This window comes from Schistocerca cancellata, chromosome 3 (assembly GCF_023864275.1).
Source record: "Schistocerca cancellata isolate TAMUIC-IGC-003103 chromosome 3, iqSchCanc2.1, whole genome shotgun sequence".
In the NCBI taxonomy this organism is placed as follows: domain Eukaryota; kingdom Metazoa; phylum Arthropoda; class Insecta; order Orthoptera; family Acrididae; genus Schistocerca; species Schistocerca cancellata.
This window is the reverse complement of record NC_064628.1, coordinates 867615639-867640072: the sequence shown is the minus strand read 5'-3', so window position 1 is coordinate 867640072 and position 24434 is coordinate 867615639. Positions and strand designations below refer to the sequence as shown.

At 38.7% G+C, this 24434-nt stretch overlaps 1 protein-coding gene across 1 annotated transcript in view; it reads left to right on the top strand.

Moving 5' to 3' along the window:
* Positions 1-24434, top strand: part of LOC126175923 (glycoprotein-N-acetylgalactosamine 3-beta-galactosyltransferase 1-like) — a 43686-nt gene that overhangs the window by 2152 nt on the left and 17100 nt on the right. Inside the window, exon 2 of the mRNA XM_049922997.1 lies at positions 15981-16138. Within this exon, the coding sequence (XP_049778954.1) occupies positions 15981-16138 (158 nt within the window). The remainder of the gene's footprint in view (positions 1-15980; positions 16139-24434) is intronic.

Below are 24434 nucleotides of genomic sequence, written 5' to 3'. Positions count from 1 at the left end.
TATTGATGTAGGTGTACACAGTAAGGATGCAACTGGTGACGTGTAAGAATGTGATGTGCAGTGGTTTTAGGAATGCCAATCCTGTGTTCAAGCTGTCATGTGCTCACAAGTGGATTCATAACAGTAAAAGAGAGAACAGTAACTTCGGCAGCTTTGTCTGTGCGAGTGCTACGATGTTTGTGTTGTTGTGGGTTGAAACTTCCTGTTTCCTGAAGTGTCGCAACAAGATGAGAAAACATCAATCGGGAAGATGGGTTCTTGTCAGGATATTTCTCTCTGTATAGTTCCACTGCCTGCATAGCATTTCGCCTACCTTCAACAACAGTAAAAGAAACGTTATGTCGAAGCAGTTTGTAGGAAGGACAGCCTTTATTGTATGCCTGTTGTATTTTAAAGGACTAAATTACTGTACTAAATGTACCTGTACATAAGAAAACGTTATTGCAATTACTGTTCTCCTAACTTACATTCCCCATAGGTGAGTTGCATTTCTACCTTGTCTTCGCTGATGTACATTCTATTCACACAACTCTTCAATTGATAATGGTTGATGGAATGACAGGTGTGCATTCTACTTATGTTTACATTTGTCCTCTGTCAACATCAGCACGTGGATGTGTTCCATTATCCCAAGTCGTGCACTGAGCACTGGGAGTGTCAATATGAATGTTGTGTTATGTAATTAATAACATTGTGTTGCAGTGAATGGTACACTGTGATACATTTTTGAATAGGTCTTTAGGAGAGGAAATGAATTACCGAATAAAAAATACAGGGTGCCATATTAAAAAAAAATCATACCACTGTTCATATCTTTGTAAAAAACAGAGCTACAACGAAGGCAATCATGCTGATTGATGTCCCCCTGACAGCTAAAGGACATTTGCTTGAAAAATTTTGTAATTTGCTTCTGGACAAACAGTTATTGAGGATGGTCAAGATAAATGGGACACCCTGTATATCACTTTGTTGTTCACAGGCATGGTTAAAACTAAAAAAGACCCATTACAAATATTATTTAAAACCTTGTCTTAACTGAATCTCAGATAAGATTGCATTGTGTATGCTAAAATGCAAGCCATATTTGGTACATAAATATTATTAATTCACAATCCTCGTGTGAATATCTACAGTATTTGTAGGAACTCCCACCGCATATCCTTACAATATTTTTTATTAATATTAACACACAACTTTACAAAAGAGATTGTAGCATGTATTTGTTGACCGTAGAGCGAAAGCCTTTCTTCATCTGCTGCTTAATGAAATATAAACATTGTACATCAGACATTTTTGTACTAGTTCTCCATACATACGGTATTGAGATCTTTATACAAAATGTCAAATTTTAAAGTGTACCATAGACGCTTTCCATTGGCACAGTGTCTACGTTTTTCTCAGAAAGTCTTCACTTATTTCTTAAACAATGGAGAATCCAGGATGGAATGTAACAATACCAGAGAAGGAAAGTTGCTACTCACCATATAGCGGAGATGCTGAGTCGCAATAGGCACAATAAGAAGATTCACCCAACTAAAGCTTTCGGCCAATGAGGCCTTTGTCATCAGTAGACACACACACACGTGCGCGCGCGCGTGCGCACACACACACACACACACACACACACACACACACACACACACACACACACACACACACACACAGTGGTGCACAAAGCTCCGCTTTTATTGTATATCACTAGTGTTGGATGAGCTCCTTGACGACTCTTTTGCACTTACTAAATGAATCTGTGTCCAAATGTAGTGCTCTTCTTTAGACCTTCTCAATCTGTTGTATCTGATAAAAAATCCCAGACTGAGGATCACGTAGCAAATATCAGTCAAATAGGGATTTTGTATGAAGGAGAAACGACTTAACACTATCCATCACTCAGCCTTAGAGTGGCAGAGAAAGGAGCGAGGTATTCTCCCATAAAAATCTTTTACCACCAATCCAGTGATGTAGAGGATGTAATGAACGACAAAATTACTTTTAAACACAAATTGAATTCACATCTGCTTAGGAGTCCTTCTGTTACATAAAAGAGTTTCTTTCATGGGTGGAAATACACTTCCCATTAATTCTTCCCATGAATCTGTCTTTCAGTAGGTTAATATTATTTTGACAAATTTATGACTGTGTGTCATTTAGTCACAGATTCATTGAAATTCTAATAAGTTAACGATTCCTTTTTATTACTGCATTATTATGTAGCATGTTCCACATCTACATCTTAATCTGCAAACAACCGTGAGGCACATGGGATAAGGTACGTCCCATTGTAAGAGTTACTAGGCTTTCTTCCTGTTCCAGGGATTATTTTTACAGTTTCTCACTGTGAAACAAAATGTTTCCATGAACGCTTTCTACAGTAGACATATATGGTGAGTTTGGAATGGAAATCTGTACCTGGAAAGATGCTGTTTTCGCACTGGAGGAGCACCAGTTAGGTTATGCCACCGTGCAGAAATACATCTTATTGACTAGCTGATAAACTGCCTACATTGTAATACTGGCCACCTAAAGTATCACATATCACCTATCTTCTAGCCTGTAGTTTAATTCAGAAACTCTTTTATGTAACAGAAGGACTCCTAAGCAGATGTGAATTCAATTTGTGTTTAAAAGTAATTTTGTCGTTCATTACATCCTCTACATCACTGGATTGGTGGTAAAAGATTTTTATGGGAGAATACCTCGCTCCTTTCTCTGCCACTCTAAGGCTGAGTGATGGATAGTGTTAAGTCGTTTCTCCTTCATAGTGCATCAAAGTCTTTCATGAATGCTTTTGAAGAGTGAATAGGCTAATTGTTAATAATAAACTTCTTAAGGCTGTAAAGTACTGTGAGGCTGTTGCAGTTATGCCGACAGTTTAAAGAACTAGTGGAAGGAGTAAAGATAGCAGCTCACCATTCAGTTGAGAAGTTGAACAAGACTGAGAAGAAACCTTCCTCCTAGATTAAAACTGTGCGCTGGAACAGGATCAAACCCAGAACTTTGCATTCATAGGCAGTTCTCTTACCAACTAAGCCATCCAGGCATAACTCCCAACCCAGTCTTACAACCTGACTTCAGCCGGTATAAAACTATTTTCAGGAGTTTCATCTCTGACTGTGGGAGACATCTTCGAAGGTAAGACATCACCTGCATCAATTGCCAGAAGGCCCCACATTTTTAGAGCTGCATAGGGCACACCACTATTTGTCAAGTTATGCTGATAGTGTTATTATCTCTGGCTGGTGCCATAATTCTCAGTTTAAACTAATCAATTGTCATTTTGGTGGTGCAAAGTCATCATCCTTGTTTTATGTAACCTAACAGCCTCTTCTTTTCCAGTAAAATAATGATGATATTTATGAATCTCTATGGCTCCTATAGATACATGCATATTACAGTTTGTTCTCTTTGCCAAAGTGCTCATCTTACTGAATTTTATTTTGTGGTATCCATCACAGAAAACAGGTTCTGCGCCAGCAGATTTGTCAGTATTTCCCAGATGGCAGTTCCATTTGTGTTCGGCTAAGTGGGTGTTAACAGTCCTTTTTGTTGCCCGGATGTATACTTGCCCACAACTACATAGAATTTTATACACCCCCAGGTGTTGCTATTGGATCCCATACATCTTTTATCCATTATTAAGCATTCTTTTACCTTGTTGGTGGGTCTAAGGATCAGTTCAACCCCATGCTTGACCAACACTTTCGTGGGGCAATCTTAATTGTGTTAATAAGCAAGAAGAAAAATTCTCAGTTGATGACTGTTGTTCCTCACTAGTCCTTGCTACCTCTCTTCTTGGACAGTGTGCTCAATCCACATTCTTACTGGAGTAACCATTTTTCCTGAAACCTGACCGTAAGTGATTCAACTCATCTTTTAAATAATGCCATTAACAATTTCTATTAGCTCTATCCACCAGTGGTTTTAATGAACCTATTTTTTTGTTTAGGGTGATGTTTGAATTCCTTATGGAGGTTCTGATCAGTGTGTGTAGCTTTCCAGTACTCATTATAGCCCAGAGTCCCATCCACTCATTATATTGCTTATACAGCCGAGAAATAAGATTGAGCCCAAAAGTTCATTTTGCTATGGAGAATGAGAGCAATGGGCTACTTAATTTTTTGGATGAATCTTTCATCTAGTGGATAGACAGGACTTAGGGCCATGATGTGTACAGGAAAGCTACACAAACTGATCCCTACCACCATAAGAAATCCAGCCATCATTCAAAAAAAAAAAAAAAAAAAAGATGCCATTGAAACCTTGGTGGACAGGCCTAATAAAGTTTGCAAGGCAGTTTATTTACAAGTTGAACTGAATCACTTAAAGCCAGCTTTCAAGAAAAATGGATTTTCCAGTAAAGAAGTGGATCAAGCACTCCATCCAAAATAAGAGGAAAGACTAATGAGAAACAGCAATCGCCAACTGGGAATGTTTTCTTCCCATTTATTAACAAAATTTTGGATCAGACTGGAAAAGTGTTGGCCATGTACAGGTTTGAAATGACTGTTAAACCCACCTAGAAGATAAGAGTGCTTAAGAATGGAAAAAGGTGTATGATATTGACTAGCACCATCTAGAATGTATAAGATTCCATATAATTGTGGGCAAGTATACAGTGCAACCACTTCCTCATAGCTGACTACAAAAGTCACTGCCATCTGGGACACATTGACAAACTGGCCATAGCAGAACATGTTACCTGTGATGGAAACTAAAATTCAGTGACATGAGCATTTTAACAGAGATAACACATTATCATATGTGCATGCTTAGAGAGGCCAAAAAGGTTCACACATGCCATAATAATTTTAAGATGATGATGTTACTTAAGATAAAATAGAGATATCGACTTTGTACCAACAGAACAATGATCGATTACTTTAAATAAGAACAGTGGTGCCAGCCAGAGATAATCATACACTCAGCAGCAGGTGACACATGGTGGTGCCCTATATGCTGTTTTTAAATGCTTAAATATGGGGGCTCCTCAATGCAGTTCAGTTTCTGTTTTACTCCAAAGATGCCTCGTGCAGTTGAAGATGAAATGGCAGGGAATATCGACCATGGCCTTTCAGACCGGAAGTTTTAACTGAAGCAAAATTGGCCATAAAGCTTACATTGTATAGTTCTAAGTTTGGTTTATGCACCCATCAGTGACTCAGTGCGTCAACTGCATGGTGTGTTGTTACCTCCACACCTTCCGTTATTTGCGTTCCAACAAGAACAACTGTTTTAAGAGTTTTCTATACTAGGTTCTGTAGTGGATACCACATATTATCATTAATGCACAAGTCTCTGCAACAAACTTATTTTCCTCAATGACAGGCTACCCCAGAATATGATGCCGTAAGACATTAGTGAACAGAAACAGGAAACATACGTCAACTTTCTGACAGTTTCATCTCCAAATCTGATGTTATCTGGAACAAAAACCTTACAGAATTTAATCATTAAAGAACACCTGTACCATTTGATTTCCAGTTAAGTTCTTACCAAAATCAATATAAATTCAGAATTATGTGCTTCATTTATTGATTTACGCACATGCATTGTTTGTAGCCTACTTATGTGATCAACACTTGTGTGGTAGAGAATTGCAGGCAATGTGTTGTATCTAAGTTCATTGATAGTCCGTTTGCAGAATACCAGTTATTAATATCCAAGTAAATTTTATTTAAATTTTCAAAATTATCATTTTTAAAAAGATACACACAATGCGCATTGCTGATTTTGCTCTGTACATCCACTTGTTTTAATGATTTATACTCTGTTATACAGAGGAACCTGTTGCAATAGCTAATATGTCATGTAAGAGAACTGTACATAAAGTGTACCTCTCATACTGTTCAGGTCTGGTTTTTTCAGTTGATTTTATTTAGTGAAAATTGTAACTTGATACTGGTTGAAAATATATATCATCAATATGCCATTTCCCCCCTCTAATCTCCTCCCCCTTTCCTTGCATTCTCTTCTTCTTTCATTCTTCCTCCCTTGCCTTGTCTCTCCTTCTGAGCTCCATCACATCTGTTACATTGCATGTATGTGTGTTTATTCGGAGAGGGGCATCTCACTCACATGTATATTCACTTCCATTTGGTTGTCAATGATTGTACCAATTTAGATTTTTTTATTTGCTGTGGCAGGTTTATTACTAACATAATTTGTGTCTCCATTACAGCATTTTAATTGGTAGTAACATCCTTGATGTGGGGAGGAGGTGCACCATGTTTGCTGCCTGGCAGAAGTCCAGTTAGCTGCATACCTTTATGCTTTTGGTGAGGGGAGACTTTCAGACTGTGGTGGCATTACTGCTGTTAAATTTTATTGTTTTGCATGCATTAACTGTGTGTGCCTGCACATTCACTTATGCATGCTCTGTCACTCACTTCTTTTTTACTGTTGTTTGTTTCCTGCACTCATAGAATGCTTTCTGTCACTCATTGAACTGATGCTGGGTATTATTTGGATGTCACTATCTTGATATTTACTTATGTAGGGAATTAAAACGAAATAATGACAGCTTCTTGCCAATAAAATTTGTTTCACACATGGAATATAATTTGGCATTTGTTCACGTCATGATTTCTAATATTTTTTTTTCTTTTATGTGCAAGGTGAACCCTAACTCCACCAACAAAATTTCAGAGATCGTTCAGGAATATTTTTGGTAAAAATCTAGCTCAGATCCACCGGAATATTTATGTGTTTTCTGCTGCAGTATTGTCAGTACTTGCCATGAGTAATGAAGAGAAAGAAAGAGGGTGTGTCAACTCCTGGGTTTATGCAACCAATGAGAGACCAGTGAACAGACAATGTGTTTTGAAGGAATATTGTCACATTCTCACATCAGTATATCACAAGCTCTGAAACTGTAACACATTTGGAAGAAACAGCAAGTAGTTTAAACTATTAGATCCCAACCTAACCAGAACCTCATAATTCATGACATATTCGGAAGAAACAAGTATATATGACAACAAATATTAGTAATGTAATTTTTGCTAGTAAAATTGTCATATTGCAACCTAACCTAAACTTTGGACTAAGCAACAACTCAGTCTATTACCACATCTAGGATTTTTTAGCTTTCATATTCATTGATGTAGGCAACTCGTAATCAAACGGTCACATTCAAGCCAAACTAGTACCTCTTAATTTATGACATACTTGGAAAAAAAGCAGTCAAATATTTGTGTCAGTGAAGATTATCAATCTAATTTGTTCTCTTGGGACCCCACCTGAAGACATCCTCGGCTATCACACCATATTCGGAAAAAAAAGTTAGCGAGATATTAGTGACAAGCAAAATTATGAGTTTCATTGCTACGCAGATGTGAAATTAATAATCTTGCTTGTCATAAATATTCAGCTACTGCAATTGAAGCTGTGGTATTAAGTCCAAAACTAATCACTTTCTCGTAATTTGTAACATATTCATAAAAAAACAATCAAATATTAGTGACAATAGTGAAGATCAAACATTGGAAAATCTAGGATGGAATGTAAAAGTATTATAAAAAAGAAAGTTGCTACTCACCATATAGCGGAGATGCTGAGTCGTAGATAGGTGCAACAAAAAGACTGTCACAAATAAAGCTTTCAGCCAGTAAAGCCTTTGTCAACAAAACACACACACACACACACACACACGCACGCACGCGCGCTCAAATGCAACTCACACACACAACTGCAGTCTCAGGCAACTGAAACTACACAGTGAGCAGCAGCAGCTGTGCATGATTGGAGTGGCGATGGGGGGTGGGGGTGGGGGTAAGGAGGAGGAGGATGGGGGGGGGGGCAGTCCAATAGGAGAAAAGTAAAAAGACTAGTTGTGATGGTGGAATGACGGCTTTGTAGTGCTGGAATGGGAACAGGGAAGGGGCTGAATGGGTGAGGACAGTGACTAACGAAGTCACATTAGTCATTTTCCTCACCCATCCAGCCTCTTACCTGTTCCCATTCCAGCACTACACAGCCATCATTCCTCCATAACACCCAGTCTTTTTACTCCTCTCCTTTTCCGCTGGCCCCCCTCCCCCTTCCCACCTCTCCCCTGCCATCCATCTAACCTGCTGCACTTCACTGTCCACCACCCCTACCATATTATCCCTGTCCCTCCCCGACCCAGCCTCCTCCAGCCGCCAGTCCCATCAGGAACCAGTGCTGCTGCTCGCAGTGTGGTTTTTGTTGCCCGAGATTGCTGTCGTGTGTGTGAGTGAGTGTGTGTGTGTGTGTGTGTGTGTGTGTGTGTGTGTGTGTGTGTGTGTGTGTGTGTGTGTGTGTGTCGTCTATTGTTGACTAAGGCATTACTAACCGAAAGCTTTATTTGTGGCAGTCTTTTTGTTATGCCTATCTGCGACTCTAGTGAAGGATAGAATCATTTCTATTTTGGCACTAGAAATTCATTGTCTCTGTTCTCGCCTGTCGTTGGTTATTTGAAGCCATTAGCTAAGAGAAAGCAATGCGTTGCCAGACTATGAGCATTATAGCAACCCCACTGTGACTGCCACTGGCTCTGATTTAGACTTCAGCTAGTATTTTCTGATTATTGTGGTATGAGGGACATTTGATCTCTGGTGGCTCATGACAGCATAGCCTAATTGTATTTTGTTTGACTTCTTACCTTCATTTGTCTTTGTATCTGAGTTGCACTGAAAATATCTGTAAAACATTGCAAACATCAGAGGTAGACTCTGTGTGTCATGTTTGGAAACAAATGTGTTCCATCCACTCATATTACTTTATGCTGACAACAGTAACACCCATGTTACTGTTCACCCTCAAGCATGCATTCAGTACAGCTCTGTTCTGTCTCAGGCTTGTTTTTCTGGTGGTGTTAGTTGTATGGTAATAGTAACACAATCCGTGGGGATAGGTTTTCTGATGGCGAACTGGCTGGTATGTGCCTTGTATGTAGATTCATTTAATGGAAGAATGGTATAATAACGCTATACTGAGCAGTTCCTGCAGCGACATCAATCACGTCATAGTACATTGCACCTGTAGTATTTGTCTATGAGACTCACTCAGAAAATATACCTAAACAGCCTGTAAGATTTTTTTCTGGAATTGAGTCCATCCTATATATTTATACCTACAGGATTTTAAAGTAGAATAGTATTTGTGTGATCGTTTCCTAATGTATTAATCACTTTGGTAACATCTTTCATTGGCATTGTTTATTTTTCATTACATTACAAGGTCTTGTGTTATTTGTATGGTTGGCTTCCTGTCAACAGAAATTTCATTTTCTCCATATGAATTTGACCAATTGTGTGGCGATAGTTTTCAGTGCACGAAACGTGTGACAATTCCAGATATTTAGAGGAAGTCTGGAACTTATCTATCAGTGTAACACAATATATTACTCCCAGAGTAGATATAAGGTAGAAAATAAAAGCAAATTGTAACTAACATGTGAAACATAAATGATAACCAGCTGTGAATATTCCGTTAACTGAATGACTCAACTGACCTCTTTTGAGAAAGGGGAGAAATGTTTGTTTGGTAATATGATAGGAGCAATATATGTGCTTGTGGAAAGGTATTGACTCTATTTTCTCCAGATTCTACTGAGTGCCACATTGCTTTTGTTGAATGTGGTGACACAACAACAAGCCTCTGGACTTGCATTTGGGCAGATTGTGTTGCAAATATCCATCTGTTCCTCCAGACATATGTGTCCCATGCTTCACCTAAACTGCTAAAGGCAAATGATTTATTTGAAAACCCAAGCTTGTACTCCTTCTCAAATGACTTAATCATAGCCACAATATTAAACCTTCATCTTTCTTCCCTCCTTTTCAGTCCTTGGCGGAAATCTTTCTCGTGAACTGCAGTAGTTTTCCAAAGCATAAACTAACAAGATTCATCAAGCTACAACAGACTCATATTGCCCAACTTGCATACTCTCATACTACATGTATTTATATTTAGAGGAGATTGTTAAAGAAAGGTCGTCAGAAAAATGGAGGGATATCTGTCAATGCAAAAAGGTCCAAGTGCATTATATTTGTATACTAGCTGACCTGGCGAATTCTGTTCTGCCTTAAAGCCAATAAATAATCAGATTATGGATGTTAAGTTCATTTTTTTTATTAGGAAATACAAATAAAAAATTAAGTATTTTAATGATTCTTTATGTTTTTTGGTGCATAGCTTCCACTCTTCAATTAAGTACCTTGTGATACACGACATTTTGTTTTATTATCAGGCACAAAAACAAGCAACGCAGATGGTGTTCCGAGCCGTGAACATGGCACATATAATTGACCATGTGAAAAACATGGATATTCCAGATTTAAACCACAAACTTTCAAGGATTGGCCTTGTGATTTGTTAATGGTCATGTCAAATGTAAGACGGGTCGGAAATTGAAATCTTTTAAACTCAAACGGCATATCAGTTGGGCTCATCAGGATCCTCGGAATGAGAACTTTCTCACCTTCGAATTTTACTTTGAGTATAAATGCGTAAATAACATTGTTCATCAATTTACTTACCACCAAACACGTACTGTTGCACAGTTTTGGTTGGTTTGTGTTTCGAAGCATGATTACTACGGAGCCAACTTTTAGGCATAAATTGTGCGGTGGTAAGCCAGGCACATCCAAGGAGTTTAAAAATTCAATTGGATAGTTGGTGGCTTCAACTACATTTGTTACACATTCAGTAGATTTGAATGAATGCATTTTACCAATGATCTCATTCTGAATTATGTAGTTTAGGTCATCTACATCTTTATTCTTAGCCGCTAAAATTGCTCACTCACTCAGCCATTCATTACTTTTTGTAGTTAGTAATGATGTTTGGGGATACTTTGTTGATAAGTTCATCTTTCAATGAGACAAAGTTACAGAAATTGTGAGGAAATGAAATCAATCCTTTCGATTCTTCGACAGGTACTCGACCATTACCGATAGTCAGCAATTGCTGAGAGAAATCTTCAGCAGATTTATCATTAAGCAATGCAACTCTCATGTTTGTTGTCAGCTGAAGTTTCTTCACATAGCGCCATAAATTTGATGATTTGAGGCAAGCATTTATTTTGTCTGCAGCCGTTGATCTTGGGAGTACTGGCAGTGTTTGGCAGAAATCGCCAGACAGTTCAAAAATGGTTCAAATGGCTCTGAGCACTATAGGACTTAACATCTATGGTCATCAGTCCCCTAGAACTTAGAACTACTTAAACCTAACTAACCCAAGGACATCACACAACACCCAGTCATCACGAGGCAGAGAAAATCCCTGAACTCGCCGGGAATCAAACCTGGAACCCGGGCGTGGGAAGCGAGAATGCTACCGCACGACCACGAGCTGCAGACTCGCCAGACAGTAAAATCATTGCTCCTCCAAAACATCTCGAGTCATTGCGTAGATGTTTCAGTGCTCGGTTAAGTGCCTCTAATGCACGTTTATGCACCATTGTGCATTCGAATGATATATACTGATACTTAACCACAGACGTTTAGCTGTCATTTGCGTTTTGTTATTCCATGTCACATGCGTTTGTTATACCACGTTTTATAGTGACATTTGCGTTTTGTTATTCCATGCCAGATACATTTTTGTTATACCATGTTTTATAGTGCTCGAAGAGGATAAAAAGTATCCTATGTCTGTCTCCTGGTTCTAAACTACCTCTCCACCAATTTTCAACCAAATTGGTCCAGCCGTTCTTGAGTTATAAATAGTGTAACTAACACGACTTTCTTTTGATGTAATTTTTTAGCTGCAGATGAAGTAAGAGTGAACACCAAGGTAGAAGATTTGAATGCAACATGTCAAGAGTATGGATTGAAAATTAATTGGAATAGTCATTGGGAGATTGAAAAGGGAGGTAATTATAATAATAGGGCAGGACAAAATTGAGCAAATAAAATAGTTCAAATACCTTGGTGCTGTGTTCAAGAACAACATGATTTTAATTCAAGTAATATCAGAACTAACAATGGTCAAGAAAAGTATGTAACCAGAAGAAAAAACTGATATGTCGGAGAAAGCTTGGTCAGTTTTTTTGTGGAGTATGGTGTCGTGAGGCTGTACACACATCAACAAAGCTTTGTGTCAGGCCTTTTTTTCGAAATTCATGGACCAGGAAACAAAAAAATAGTTCTGGGGCATGCATATATATATATGTCATCTGTTTCCCATGGGGGTTTTTCGCAGCTCTCTTGAGCAATGTCAGCGTGTAACGGAACATCCACTTACTCAGAAGCAGGCGTGAATCTGTTGCGGTTTTTCCCTCACTAACTACAAGAGGTGTACAGTGGCCCCATAAAATGCCATGCCAGAACATTACTCCACCACCACCTCGTTGCACAGTGCTCGATGCATTTGATATTCCTCGATTGTCTCGCAACGCCTTGTGTATGATTCTCAGCATACAAACAGATCTGAGTTTCTCTGTAAACTACACCCGACACCAGTACTGGGGTGTCCATTCTGCATGATTTCTTGCCCAAATGTAACAGAATCCAAGGTGGTAGTGTGTGTGACATGGTGCTCGCCATGGTTGTTGGTAAGGCATGCAATTGTCTCCTAATAGTTTGATGCAATACATGCTGATTTCAGTTCTAGAGCTCTCAGTCCATGGTTTCTTTGACTCAAAAGTCTTAGATATTGCCCATTATGTGCACCTGTTGAAAAAGGACAGACTGTGCAATGTAAGTCATCCACATTACCTGTCAGTTGGAACCAATTCATTGTCCACATCTCATCACTTTGAGTCCAATGCAACTTTTAGCATCTTCCCTGGTTGAGAAGCCTTCTTCAGGTAATGCGATGATGTGTGCCCAATCACTGGTCACAACTGTTCTGTTACAAAGACATCCTAATGCATCTGTACTACAAAGACATCCTAATGCATCTGTACTGGTGCTTTACTTTCAGCTGAAATGCTGCAGTCCATTCAAGTGAGGTGCTCATGGTAACTATGTGTGTATGTATTCACAAACTATGTCAAGGGCGACCTTCCAATCGGCACAGGAAGAGTCCCAGTAGCAACATACCTGCACGACACATTGTGTTGATGCAAATCTTTTGTTGACGTGTGTGTAAATTTCCAGTAAGGAAGGAAGTTGAAATAAAATAAGATTTTTTAAATGATGTCATGTTGGTTTTACCTGTTGCTGTTTTTATTTTACTATTGCAATTTCAACATTTGTGCCATTTTCAACCATAAGAAGCTAGAAGCAACATAATATCATTTTAAAAATTTATGGAAGATGTGGACTCATATTACAAGAAAGTATAAATTGGAATATTTAGATGTGGAGGAAGTTTGAGAAGATAATCTGGACAGAAAGAAGTACTAAAATGAGTTGATGAATTTAGAGGAAGGCGGGAATAAGAAGAACTGTGTAGGAAAGTGCCTAAGGAGCCAATGGCCATTTAATAGATACTTTGGATGGAATGATGAAAAGAAGAAAATGGGAGAAAATAAAACATACATAATGGTGGAATGAAACTGCAACATAGTTGTGAAATGTTATGAAGATGGAGATCTACCAAACTGGGATTGCTGGACAGAGCAAATTCCATCCACCTGAATATGCAGACAGTGTCTTAACCACTGCACTGTCTCATGTGGTTGATTCCGATTCTACATTGTTCTTTAATTTTCACACAGTGTGCTCCAAATAACTTATAATATAAAACATTTTGTACTTCATCACTGCACACAAAAATAATGCTGACTTCTAGGTAACAAACATGTTACTATGTGCCATGTACATGTTCATGTCCCCCTCTTAGTCTACCTGAAAAACGTAGTCAGCAACCCCCCCCCCTCTCCCCCCTCCCCCTCCTGCCCTGCTGATGATGAGTAATGTCTTGACTCAGGAGAATGGCAAGGCATTGCTATCACACACTGTAAAGCTTGACAATATTATTCCCTTCTATAAACATTACATTATGATCATGCATTGTAATGTGATAGGATAGTGTAGTTATCCCCTTTCATTATTAACCATTACTCCATACCCTCTAAGTGATCTTAAATTTGGTAGTAAGTGTTGCTTATGCAATATATTACATTTGTACAGTTTCTGCTGCAGCGATGCTTAAGATTTTGTGTTTTAGTAATTCATTATATAACTAGGTTTTTAACTGCTGTTAGCCGATAGATGCAGATATCACATATCTACCACATGTCTCCACCTCCCCCCTCTCACTGTCTGTCCATCACCTCATCCCTCCATGTCTGTCCACCACAACCTCCCCCCTTTTGTCACCCCATCATCACCTCCACAACAATGGGAGGTTGATGGTTTTTACCCGCACAGTATTTATTTTCAAATTGTAAGGAATATGTGTACCAGGTTTTGTAGAAAGCAGTCTAGAGACTTTGGTAGAGATGTTGAACATATCTTTATGTGACATGCACTGCACACATGTATGTCCTATGCTCTGCTGTTTTGCACCGTATCATATCAGAGAGAAAGTGGTATTCAGCCGTGTCTCTGTTTCTTATGTCCCAAAACAAGTTGATAAAATTATGCACTCACTGCAGACCTGGTTAACATACTCAACAGCACCATAAGAGAGGAACTGAACTTCATGCTTTATATTACAACCAAATGTAAGAAATTAATACTGACAGGTCATTTTTGTACATTTTTACATCACACCTTCTCATCTCCATCACATCCCTAGAGATAGTGGGCAATCTTAGCCCCACAGTATTTGTATATGGTAGGTACATGTATGTACCTAAGAAATTTGGTTTAAATTGCGCCGGATGTTCCAGAGTTTATGGTTCAGTGTCACCCTCTTTTCATTCTCACCCCAATGGGGTATAGGTGGTTCTTAACCCACAGTGTTCTTTTTTTTCCTCCAGGTAATAATTAACAAGTAAACCCATGATTCTTTACAGAATCAAACTCCTCTATAAAAATCAGCTTCAAACTTCTGATTGCTTTACAAATGAGTTAATGTGTTAAATATACGTTAAGCTTGCATGCGAAATCATGTTAAAAGTTAAAAATCTCTTAAGTACTCATAGTATCAATCAATGGCTAAGTACTTAGCTCTCCATTTTAAGAAAACCTAGCCTTTCACATGACTCAGTGTTTATGACGTCCTGTATCCTGAAGTATGTTTCTTACAATGTCCAACTTCACCTGCATCCTCTCTCTGTCCATCTCCTCCTCTCCCCCTCTCTGCGAAACTCATTTACGCCCCCTCTCTCTTTCCCTCCCTCCCCCCTCTCTCTCCCTCTCTCTCTCTCTCTCTCTCTCTCTCTCTCTCTCTCTCTCTCTCTCTCTCTCTCTCTCTCTGTCAGTGTCCTCCTCTCCCCTCTCTCTGCCCATCTCCTTTTCTCCCCTCCTTCTCCACTCTGTGTCTGTCCATCTCCTCACCCCTCTCTGTTCATCTCCTCTTCCTACTCTCTGCTCATCTCCTCCTCTTCTCTCTCTCTGTCCATATATACATCACATTTTTTCCCCGCCAACATAGTTAATTCTGCTTGTAAAATATTGTTCTGATATGACTACCACTACCCATTACCATATTGTGCACATTGTCAATGTTTTCCTTTTTGGTTGCAGTTTTAACTCATTGTTAATGTGTTCTCTTCAAGAATACTGTAACACATTTGAATTCTGCCACATATTTTCTAACTGTTGAGAAAGGACAAACAGATTTCTTATACCTTTCCTGGAGAAATTCCTTCAGTAATGACCTCTTAAAAAGCAGAATGAGCCTTTCACTTGTAATTTAACATGCACTCTTTTGAAACATTTTGACAGATTAAAATTGTGTGCCACAGTGTATTGTTCACATTTCTATCTGCTTGCTTGTGAAATATATGAAATGCACCTAACAAACATTCATAATAATAGCAGTTTTTTGCAATTTTGTTGTATTTTGAACCATCCAGAAGCCAACTATTACTTTTGTCTTTATTTTCTTTCTTGGTTTTTTTCTGCCTTTCAAACCCGGTTTTGTAGATAAATCTTAATATTTTTTTAAAAATTTAGGAAAGCACCTGGGAGAACTTGGAATAACCCCAGAGGACACAAGAGATAGCCTAGGGAGAGGAAGATTCCATGGTTACAGTTTTAACCAGTTACTGTTCCGAGGGAAGATCTCAACACTCGGTAGCTATTGGAAAAGGAGTGTCTTCCCAGTTCATGAGGTATGATTGAACTTAAAATAATATCAGTCTTGCAATAGTCTCTCTTATTATCGGTCATGCAATAGCCCCTTTTCTGTACTAAAATTCTTCCTGTTTTTTTATAAGATTTTTTCATCCCATTCTGCTCCTTCACATCTTACATTGTTGATTTCGTACAACTATTCTCATATTGTTGGAGGTAAAATGAGATCCACACCCACCATCACCATAACAACAACCCAAACAATTGAAGACTTTTATGTATGTGTCACTTCATTTATTTCTCTTCATTTGTTCTCTTACCATACAATCTCTACTTTTGCTATCTTTTGTCTTCTTGAGGCTCAGATTAGATTAGATTAGATTTACTTTCATTCCAATTGATCCATAGTGAGGAGGTCCTCCAGGATGTAGAACATGTCAGAAAAACAACAGTACATGACAAATATTTACAACTCAAACAAATAAGCTAATGTACCATACCTCAGGTCCCAAGTGGCATGGTCGTCATTTTTTATTGAACGCTATATGAAAGAATCATTTTGCAAATACTAATGCACTGAATTTAAAATAAAAAGTTTTTTATTTATTAATAAGTTAATAAACATGTAATACAGCTACTAAATACTTATTTACAATGAACACATTACTGCACTGAACTGGTGCAGAAGTTAGATTGTACACACACACACACTTATGTACAATGAACACATTACTGCACTATAAAACAAAGATGATATGACTTACCAAACAAAAGCATTGGCGGGTTGATAGACACACAAACAAACACAAACATACACACAAAATTCAAGCTTTCGCAGCCAATGGTTGCTTCATCAGGAAAGAGGGAAGGAGAGGGAAAGACGAAAGGATGTGGGTTTTAAGGAAGAGGGTAAGGAGTCCTTCCAATCCTGGGAGCGGAAAGACTTACCTAAGGGGGAAAAAAGGACAGGTATACACTCGCGCGCATGCGCACACGCACACACACACACACACACACACACACACACACACATATATCCCTGTCCTTTTTTCCCCCTTAGGTAAGTCTCTCCGCTCCCGGGATTGGAATGACTCCTTACCCTCTCCCTTAAAACCCACATCTCTTCGTCTTTCCCTCTCCTTCCCTCTTTCCTGATGATGCAACTGTTGGTTACGAAAGCTTGAATTTTGTGTGTGTGTTTGTGTTTGTTCGTGTGTCTATCAATATGCCAACGCTTTCACTTGGTAAGTTACATCATCTTTGTTTTCTACTGAGAAATTCATCAATGGAGTAGAAGGAGTTGGCCACCAATAAATTCTTTAGGCTTCTCTTAAACTGAATTTCATTTGTTGTTAAGCTTTTTGTGGCTGCTGGCAAGTTATTGAAAATTTGTGTACCTGAATAATGCACACCTTTTTGTACAGGACTAAGTGACTTTAAATCCTTGTGAAGATTATTTTTATTTCTAGTATTGATTCCATGAATTGAGCTGTCGATTTGAAAAAGTGATATATTTTAATGACAAATTTAATTAAGGAATAAATATATTGGGAAGCAGTAGTTAGTATCCCTAGTTCCCTAAACAGGCTTCTGCAGGATGTTCTTGAGTTCACACCACATATAACTCTTACTGCACGTTTTTGTGCCCGGAAAACTTTAGCTTGGCTTGATGAATCGCTCCTCAGTTCTTTATATTTCTTGTTGAGCTATTTTATTTTTGTTTTGTTATTGTTTATCCTTGTCACAAGTCCCCCATTTTTCAACATGATCTGCTACATATGTCTTGATACTAATATTATCATCTCATTGGTGGATATGTCTTCCAAGGCATGAGGTTTCCACTTCATAGGACAGGAAATCTTTTCAGAGGCTGGTGATCATTCTTAACACACACACACACACACACACACACAAAATTTGTCCTGATTTCAGTGTGGTTATAATGTCTTATGGTGTGCTTTGGCCATAGGTACATCCAGTACAAGTAAAGAAAACAGAGATAACACACAAAAAGGTTAGCATCCACTACTGGATTGGACATTACAGTCACAATAACCAGCTTGAGTCTTGTGGCAACTGACTGAGTTGTTAACAAGAGATTAACACAAGAAACTCTGTAATCAAACATGGGTAGGCATATAAATAAAATATTAAACAAACAAGTGCTAATCATACTATGAAATAACATGAGTGTACATTAAGTGGTTTAAAATTCAGAAACAAACATTCTTCACACATTACATCAATACCAAGTGTGAAGACATAGTGAAGTATTACACATTTTTCTTTGCTCATTTTTTAACTACAAAGCAAAAAAAAATGAAAGAGACAGACATTGAAAGGAAAGGAGGAGGCAGATGGAAAAACAAACCTGTTACCTGAATTAACAATGTATTCAAAATCCATTTGAAAATTTATATGTATGGAGAAACCATACCTGAAAGTTGAATGAAAATAAATAATAAATACTTACATGCAGAGCATAAGATACAAACAAATTTCCTATGTCATGGACATTGATGAAAGGAAACATTAATATAGTATCAGACAATTGCACAAATTTCCCACTGATAATAACATCCACATAGTGATAGAGACAGAAAATTGGCCAAAAACAGATTTTAACCCTTTCACTACTGTGGACATATAGACATGTCCTGCTATACCATTCCCCAGGTGCTTTTAGACGTGTATACGCGAGCAACTTGGGTTTTATTTCAGTGCTACGGATGTGTATGCATGCGTGCTGATCCCCCAACCTCTCACTGCTGCGGACAAGTTACTTCCAAATTTCAGTTAGTATAAAAGTTGTGAGTATTTATCGTACAACATATGTGCTTCATTGTGTGCTACCATTTGCAGAAAACCTCCTTTCAATATCTTGAATCATATATGAGCTGTGACAGTTGTTATGATCACGTGATTCGCGATGCACAAGTACATGAATGAGTGCATCGCGTGTAGTCCTCCATCAAATATAAAAACCCAATAATTCAAGAATGAAATGAGATATCGTTCTGCTCTCAATTTTAAGTAAAATTTTGGTGTCTTTATCTATATTTCATCGCCCGTAATGTATGAGCAAAAATCAACCAAATGAAAACTTTACCCAGTGTGTTTTCACCTCTGCTGAGGTGAGTACAAGTAACTAAAACAATTATGAACAGCCTTCATTACCAGACTCCTACCTTTCTTTGGGAGACATATTTCAATTGGCATTTATAATTTCATTGCTATTGACTCTTCTGCTGCTACAGACATGCTCACTGCATTCCATTCTGTGAGTGGCTTTTGTTATGGCTGTACTGCTCACCCAATGCTGATGCCTGTGCTGAGAGCACAATGGAAGATCCAGGCTGTAATCAAATGTTCTAGTGTTTCCCAACCTAACTGCTGAAGCATAGCCTTCGTCTGATTGACAGTTTCGGGCTCTCTGTTATCATGCAACATGATTCTGTCCAACAGCATTCTGACAGTCTACAGACCAACAGAAAGCCAACAGTAAAAACACCCCACATCTCCCCCACCAATGAAATCCAAAACTGTTCGCACAAGTTCTGGTAAGGTCATGATAACCTTCCTCTTTAACTACAAGGGCCGCTGCTTGTCAAGTTCCTCGAGCATGGAACCACAGTTGATGTGCAGCATTATGAAAACACTTTTTGGAAACTGCAGCACATGCCATAAAGTGAAAATGCCCTGGAAGGTTGTTGGACCGAGTCATCCTGCTGTGCGTGATGACTGGGTGTTGTGTGATGTCCTTAGGTTAGTTAGATTTAAGTAGTTCTAACTTCTAGGGGACTGATGACCATGGATGTTAAGTCCCATAGTGCTCAGAGCCATTTGAACCAGCCATCCTGCTGTGCAATAATGCCCGTCCCCACACTGTCAATCGGATGAAGGCTACTTTTCAGCAATTTAGTTAGTAAACACTGCAATATCGTCCATGCATCCCCTATCTTTCTCTGTGTGATTTTCATTTTTTTGGCGACCTGAAGAAAGACATGCATGGACATTGGTTTCAGTCAGACAAGGAAGTGGAAAGGTGAGTGCAGTTGTTGATCCATTAGCAGCTGATCACGTTCTATGAAACAGAAATTGAGCATCTCGTCTCCCAGTAGGATATATGCCTTAAAGTGTGTGGTGACTACTTTTGAATTGAATCATTCCATGGTCCCACTGTGGTGGTTGTTTGATTTTCATTTTACTGCCCTGCTACAATATTCCAATGAAAGGTATGTGCCATGACAAGTTGTGAGGGGTGAGAACGACCCATTGTGACTTTACAACCATATTAGAAAACTACTTTGCAAACTGAAAGATCTTCACTGCAGATTTAAAAGTAGACAAAGCCTTGTCGATGAACAAAAACTGAATGAAACCTAAAGTAGTGTACAGAGAGCCGTGCATGACATATTCAACAAATTTGAAAGTAAAATTCTATCTACCAGTCTGACAGATAATCCTGTAAAATTTTGGCCATTAAAGCAGCAAACAGATCAGTACCATCAATCAATACATTCAGTGACGAGAGAGAAGACTAGCATGCTAAATTTCTTGTTCCAGAATTGTTTCACTAAAGAAAGTAATACTTTTAATTGTTGTACAAATGCCAAAATAATAGATATTGAAATAAGCAACCGCAGGATAGAAAATGAACTAAAATTATTCAGCAAAGGGACGGCAACTAACTATACCTCATTGAATACCAACACAATTGTACATAAAGTATGTGAAAGAATTTGCTCTTCTTCAAGCAGCAGTCTTCCATAGGTAGCTGGGGGTATGAATTGTACTAAGTGTTTGGAAATATCAGCAGTTCTTTTCCATTTTCAGGAAACAGATGTAGGCCTGTATCAGTGACGTCAGTCTGTTGTAGAATTTGAGAACACATTTACATAATATGACCTTTTCAAGACTGAAAATCACCTCTGTAGGCATCAATATGTGTTTAGCAAACAACAATAGTGTGAAAAATTGGCTCATTTCGATTTTCCATGAGACCCAGAGGGCAATAGATACCAATGCCGACGTTTCTGCCATGTTCCATTATTTCTGAAAGACATCCAGTACAGTTCCTCATTGTCAACTAATGAATAAAAGGTGACCATACAGAAGATCAGACCAGCGTTGTGAGTTTGGTATAAGGTATCCACAGTCTTCGGCAGCTTGTTACAGAGTAATAGTGTAATTGTGATTTATTCAGTTTGTTGCCACAATCACCCTTGTTTCTGTAAAAATACCTTCACATTAATGAAGAAGCCTTTGTGCGTAATAATCAAAATGTACAACACACAACACAGAGCATTGCAAACAGTCAGATGAAACACATTCAGTTTTATCACCATGAGTACATTCTGTTCTTTCGGTCTATAATACAGCACGTAACAAATGCAGAACTGTTCCCTTGCAGGGATTGTTCAAAATCTTGACCACCATGATCATGACAGAGTGTACAGCGATGCATCATCAACTGTCTTACACACTGAAGAATTTCAGGAGTTTAGTGTATTACTTCCATTCCCAGATAATCCTACCAACTAGTTCCGTAAGAGTGTCAACCAGAGTCGTGTAAACTAGGCTTTTCACATGCCCCCAAAAGAAGAAGTCAATTGGTGTCACATCTTGGGACCAAGCTGGCCATGGTGTGGGACCAATGTGACCAAACTGTACTTCATTGTGGTTTCTAACATTGAGTGCAAAGTGTGCCAGCACCTGTCAAGCTAAAACAACATAATATGATGAATTCTCAGCAGGGACAATAAAGCCATACCTGTGTATGCATGTTTTGTATTCATTAGCTCCAAAGAAGGACACTGTCCTAAAACTCAAAATGTTTTCAGTTTTGTCCTTGTACGGGTGATGTAACCCAACTGGGAAGCACACGCGAAAATGCTGGGGGCACTGAAAGCTGTTCATGGGAAGTTGAGATTGTTGCCAATTGCTGACTGTTGATGTTGCCAAAACTGTTCAGATTTGATGATAGTTTGGATAGGTGCAACAATCCCTGGTTCTAGAGCACCAGTTATAACAGCTGCTGCTACTAGTGCTGTTGTTTCACGCATTTAATAATTTCATCATCAGTCTGGATGTGAAGACCACTAATATAGCTTGGATCATCCCACAACTAGTGTGTTGTTAATGCTCTTCCATGATTTATTGAATTCAGTAACAAAGCATAGAATAATATAGTACACATAAAAACACTAGCTGAAGAAATAGTTTGAAGAAATGAATAACAACCTTTTTTGCAGACAATTGAAATGTAATCCTGTTTGTTTGTAATTTTACCTAGTCTCTATCTTCATTAGAAATATTATTCTTCTAATTACTTGTAGAGAATCTACACAAGTTTTATCCGCCATGTTTCACGAGGGTGGATTGAATGTATACAAGGTTTATTGAATTAAGTGTCCAAGGGTACATGGTGTATTTGGGCTTCTGTGGTTACATGGAAAGCAATCCCTGTGGAGGAGCACTAACATTGGAAAGCCTCATCTTACAGGCATTCACCAACCTCTTGTGATGAGCGAGAGACATGCGCACTGTTTGCACAACACATCTTAATCAAGTTCGTTTGAATGTGCATGTTAACGGTAGTCACATTTGTCACTCTTTCATGGTCATGTGAGAAGTGTTAGTGTAAGGATTTCAAGAAAGGACAAAAATGTGTTGAAAAAATAGCACACTACCGCCATCTCCACACCATCATCCTAGCACAAAATATCGAGGCCAATCATTAACTTTTAGAAGGTGTTCAGTCTCAAAGTTGGTCAGAAACATTGTATCTGTTATGAAAGTGATCAGTCAGTCATTCAGAATGAGTTGGGATTCCAAAAAGCGTCAGTTTGTTGATTTTTAAAATTGCTGAATGGGTAATACAAGCTGCAGTTCTTCACACACTTCTCATGTCGTGTGAAGGAAGAGGTGACGGGTTTTTGCCAAAAATTGTCCCATGTGGTGAGACTTGGATCCGTCATTACTCATTCAAATTGAAGAAAACTATAATCAGATGGTGCATGCGTGGAAATTGGGTGGTGGTGAAAGCTGATTGTCTGCTGTTAAACTCACAAGCACAGTTTTCTAAAAATGAAAAGGCACTCTGGTGGTAGGTTCCATGCAGGAACATCGGGCTATTAATGCTGAGTGGATTCTTCTTTGGCATGTTCAAATTGAATACCATTCAAAACAGAACAGCACCAAGTCTGGAAGTATGTTGCAACTTTGTAATAAGGCTAGATCCTCAAACATCAAATGATGTTCATTGACCTGCCCTTGAGCATCCAGCCTGTAGCTCAAGGTTGTTATGTGTTGGTGCCACATATTTTACCTGCTCAAGGAATCTCTTGGTGAACTGGTGGAGAGTGCTTCTTGATCAGTGCAGAGGTACTACAGTTTGTGTGCAGTTGGCATTAGTGTACTCATACTTTCTACAAACATTGCATTAAAATTGACCAGTGGTAAAAGTATGTACAAGGGTTGAATGAAAAGTAATGCCTCTACCTTCGTTAATTGGGTTTGGATGGGAATATTTTAATAGAACAAACGCAGAAATAACCCATGGAATGTGATCTTTAATTACCAATATTCACTTTTCCACATAATAACCAGCCAACTGGATACATTTCTGACAACGATGAACAAGTTTTCTGAAGCCGTCACGGAAAAAGTCGACATTCTGTTTCCGCAACCACAGTCTCACAGTTCTCTCAACGTCTCTGGGTCATAATGGTGTACCCACGTTTTGTCTCCTGTCACAGTTGAATGGAAAAAGGCGTCACCTTCATTCTCGTAACTTGAGAGGAGTTCCTGGCAAATTTCAAGTCTGTGAGCTTTCATTTCTGGAGTCAGCATCCTGGATACCCATCGTTCATGGATCTTCTGATAGCCAAGCAAAGCAATAATGTGATCCACATGTTCTTGTGAAATGCCGATTGTGCTTGCAGTTTTTCTCTGAGTGATACGACGATTGTCCTAAATCAGTCTGTCAACATTTTGCTTGTGAAACTTGGTGGTTGCTATCACAGGACGTCCAACTCTTTGTCTGTCATGCAGGTCAGATGTTCCCGCCTCAACGTCTTTAAACTTACTCGCCCAATGATGCACAGTGCTCACATCAACACAATCACCATAAACTGCTTTCATTCTCTGATGAATTTCCTTTGGGATGACACCTTCTGCTGTCAAGATTTCAATGAATGCACATTGCTTAAATCTCATTGACCGACCGTCTGCGCAGGGTTCCATACTTTGCACTGTAACAACACAACTATTCAATACTAAGGCTTCCTGCCAACTGGTGCTGTAGAGAAGAGGCTACGGAACAAGCCAGTA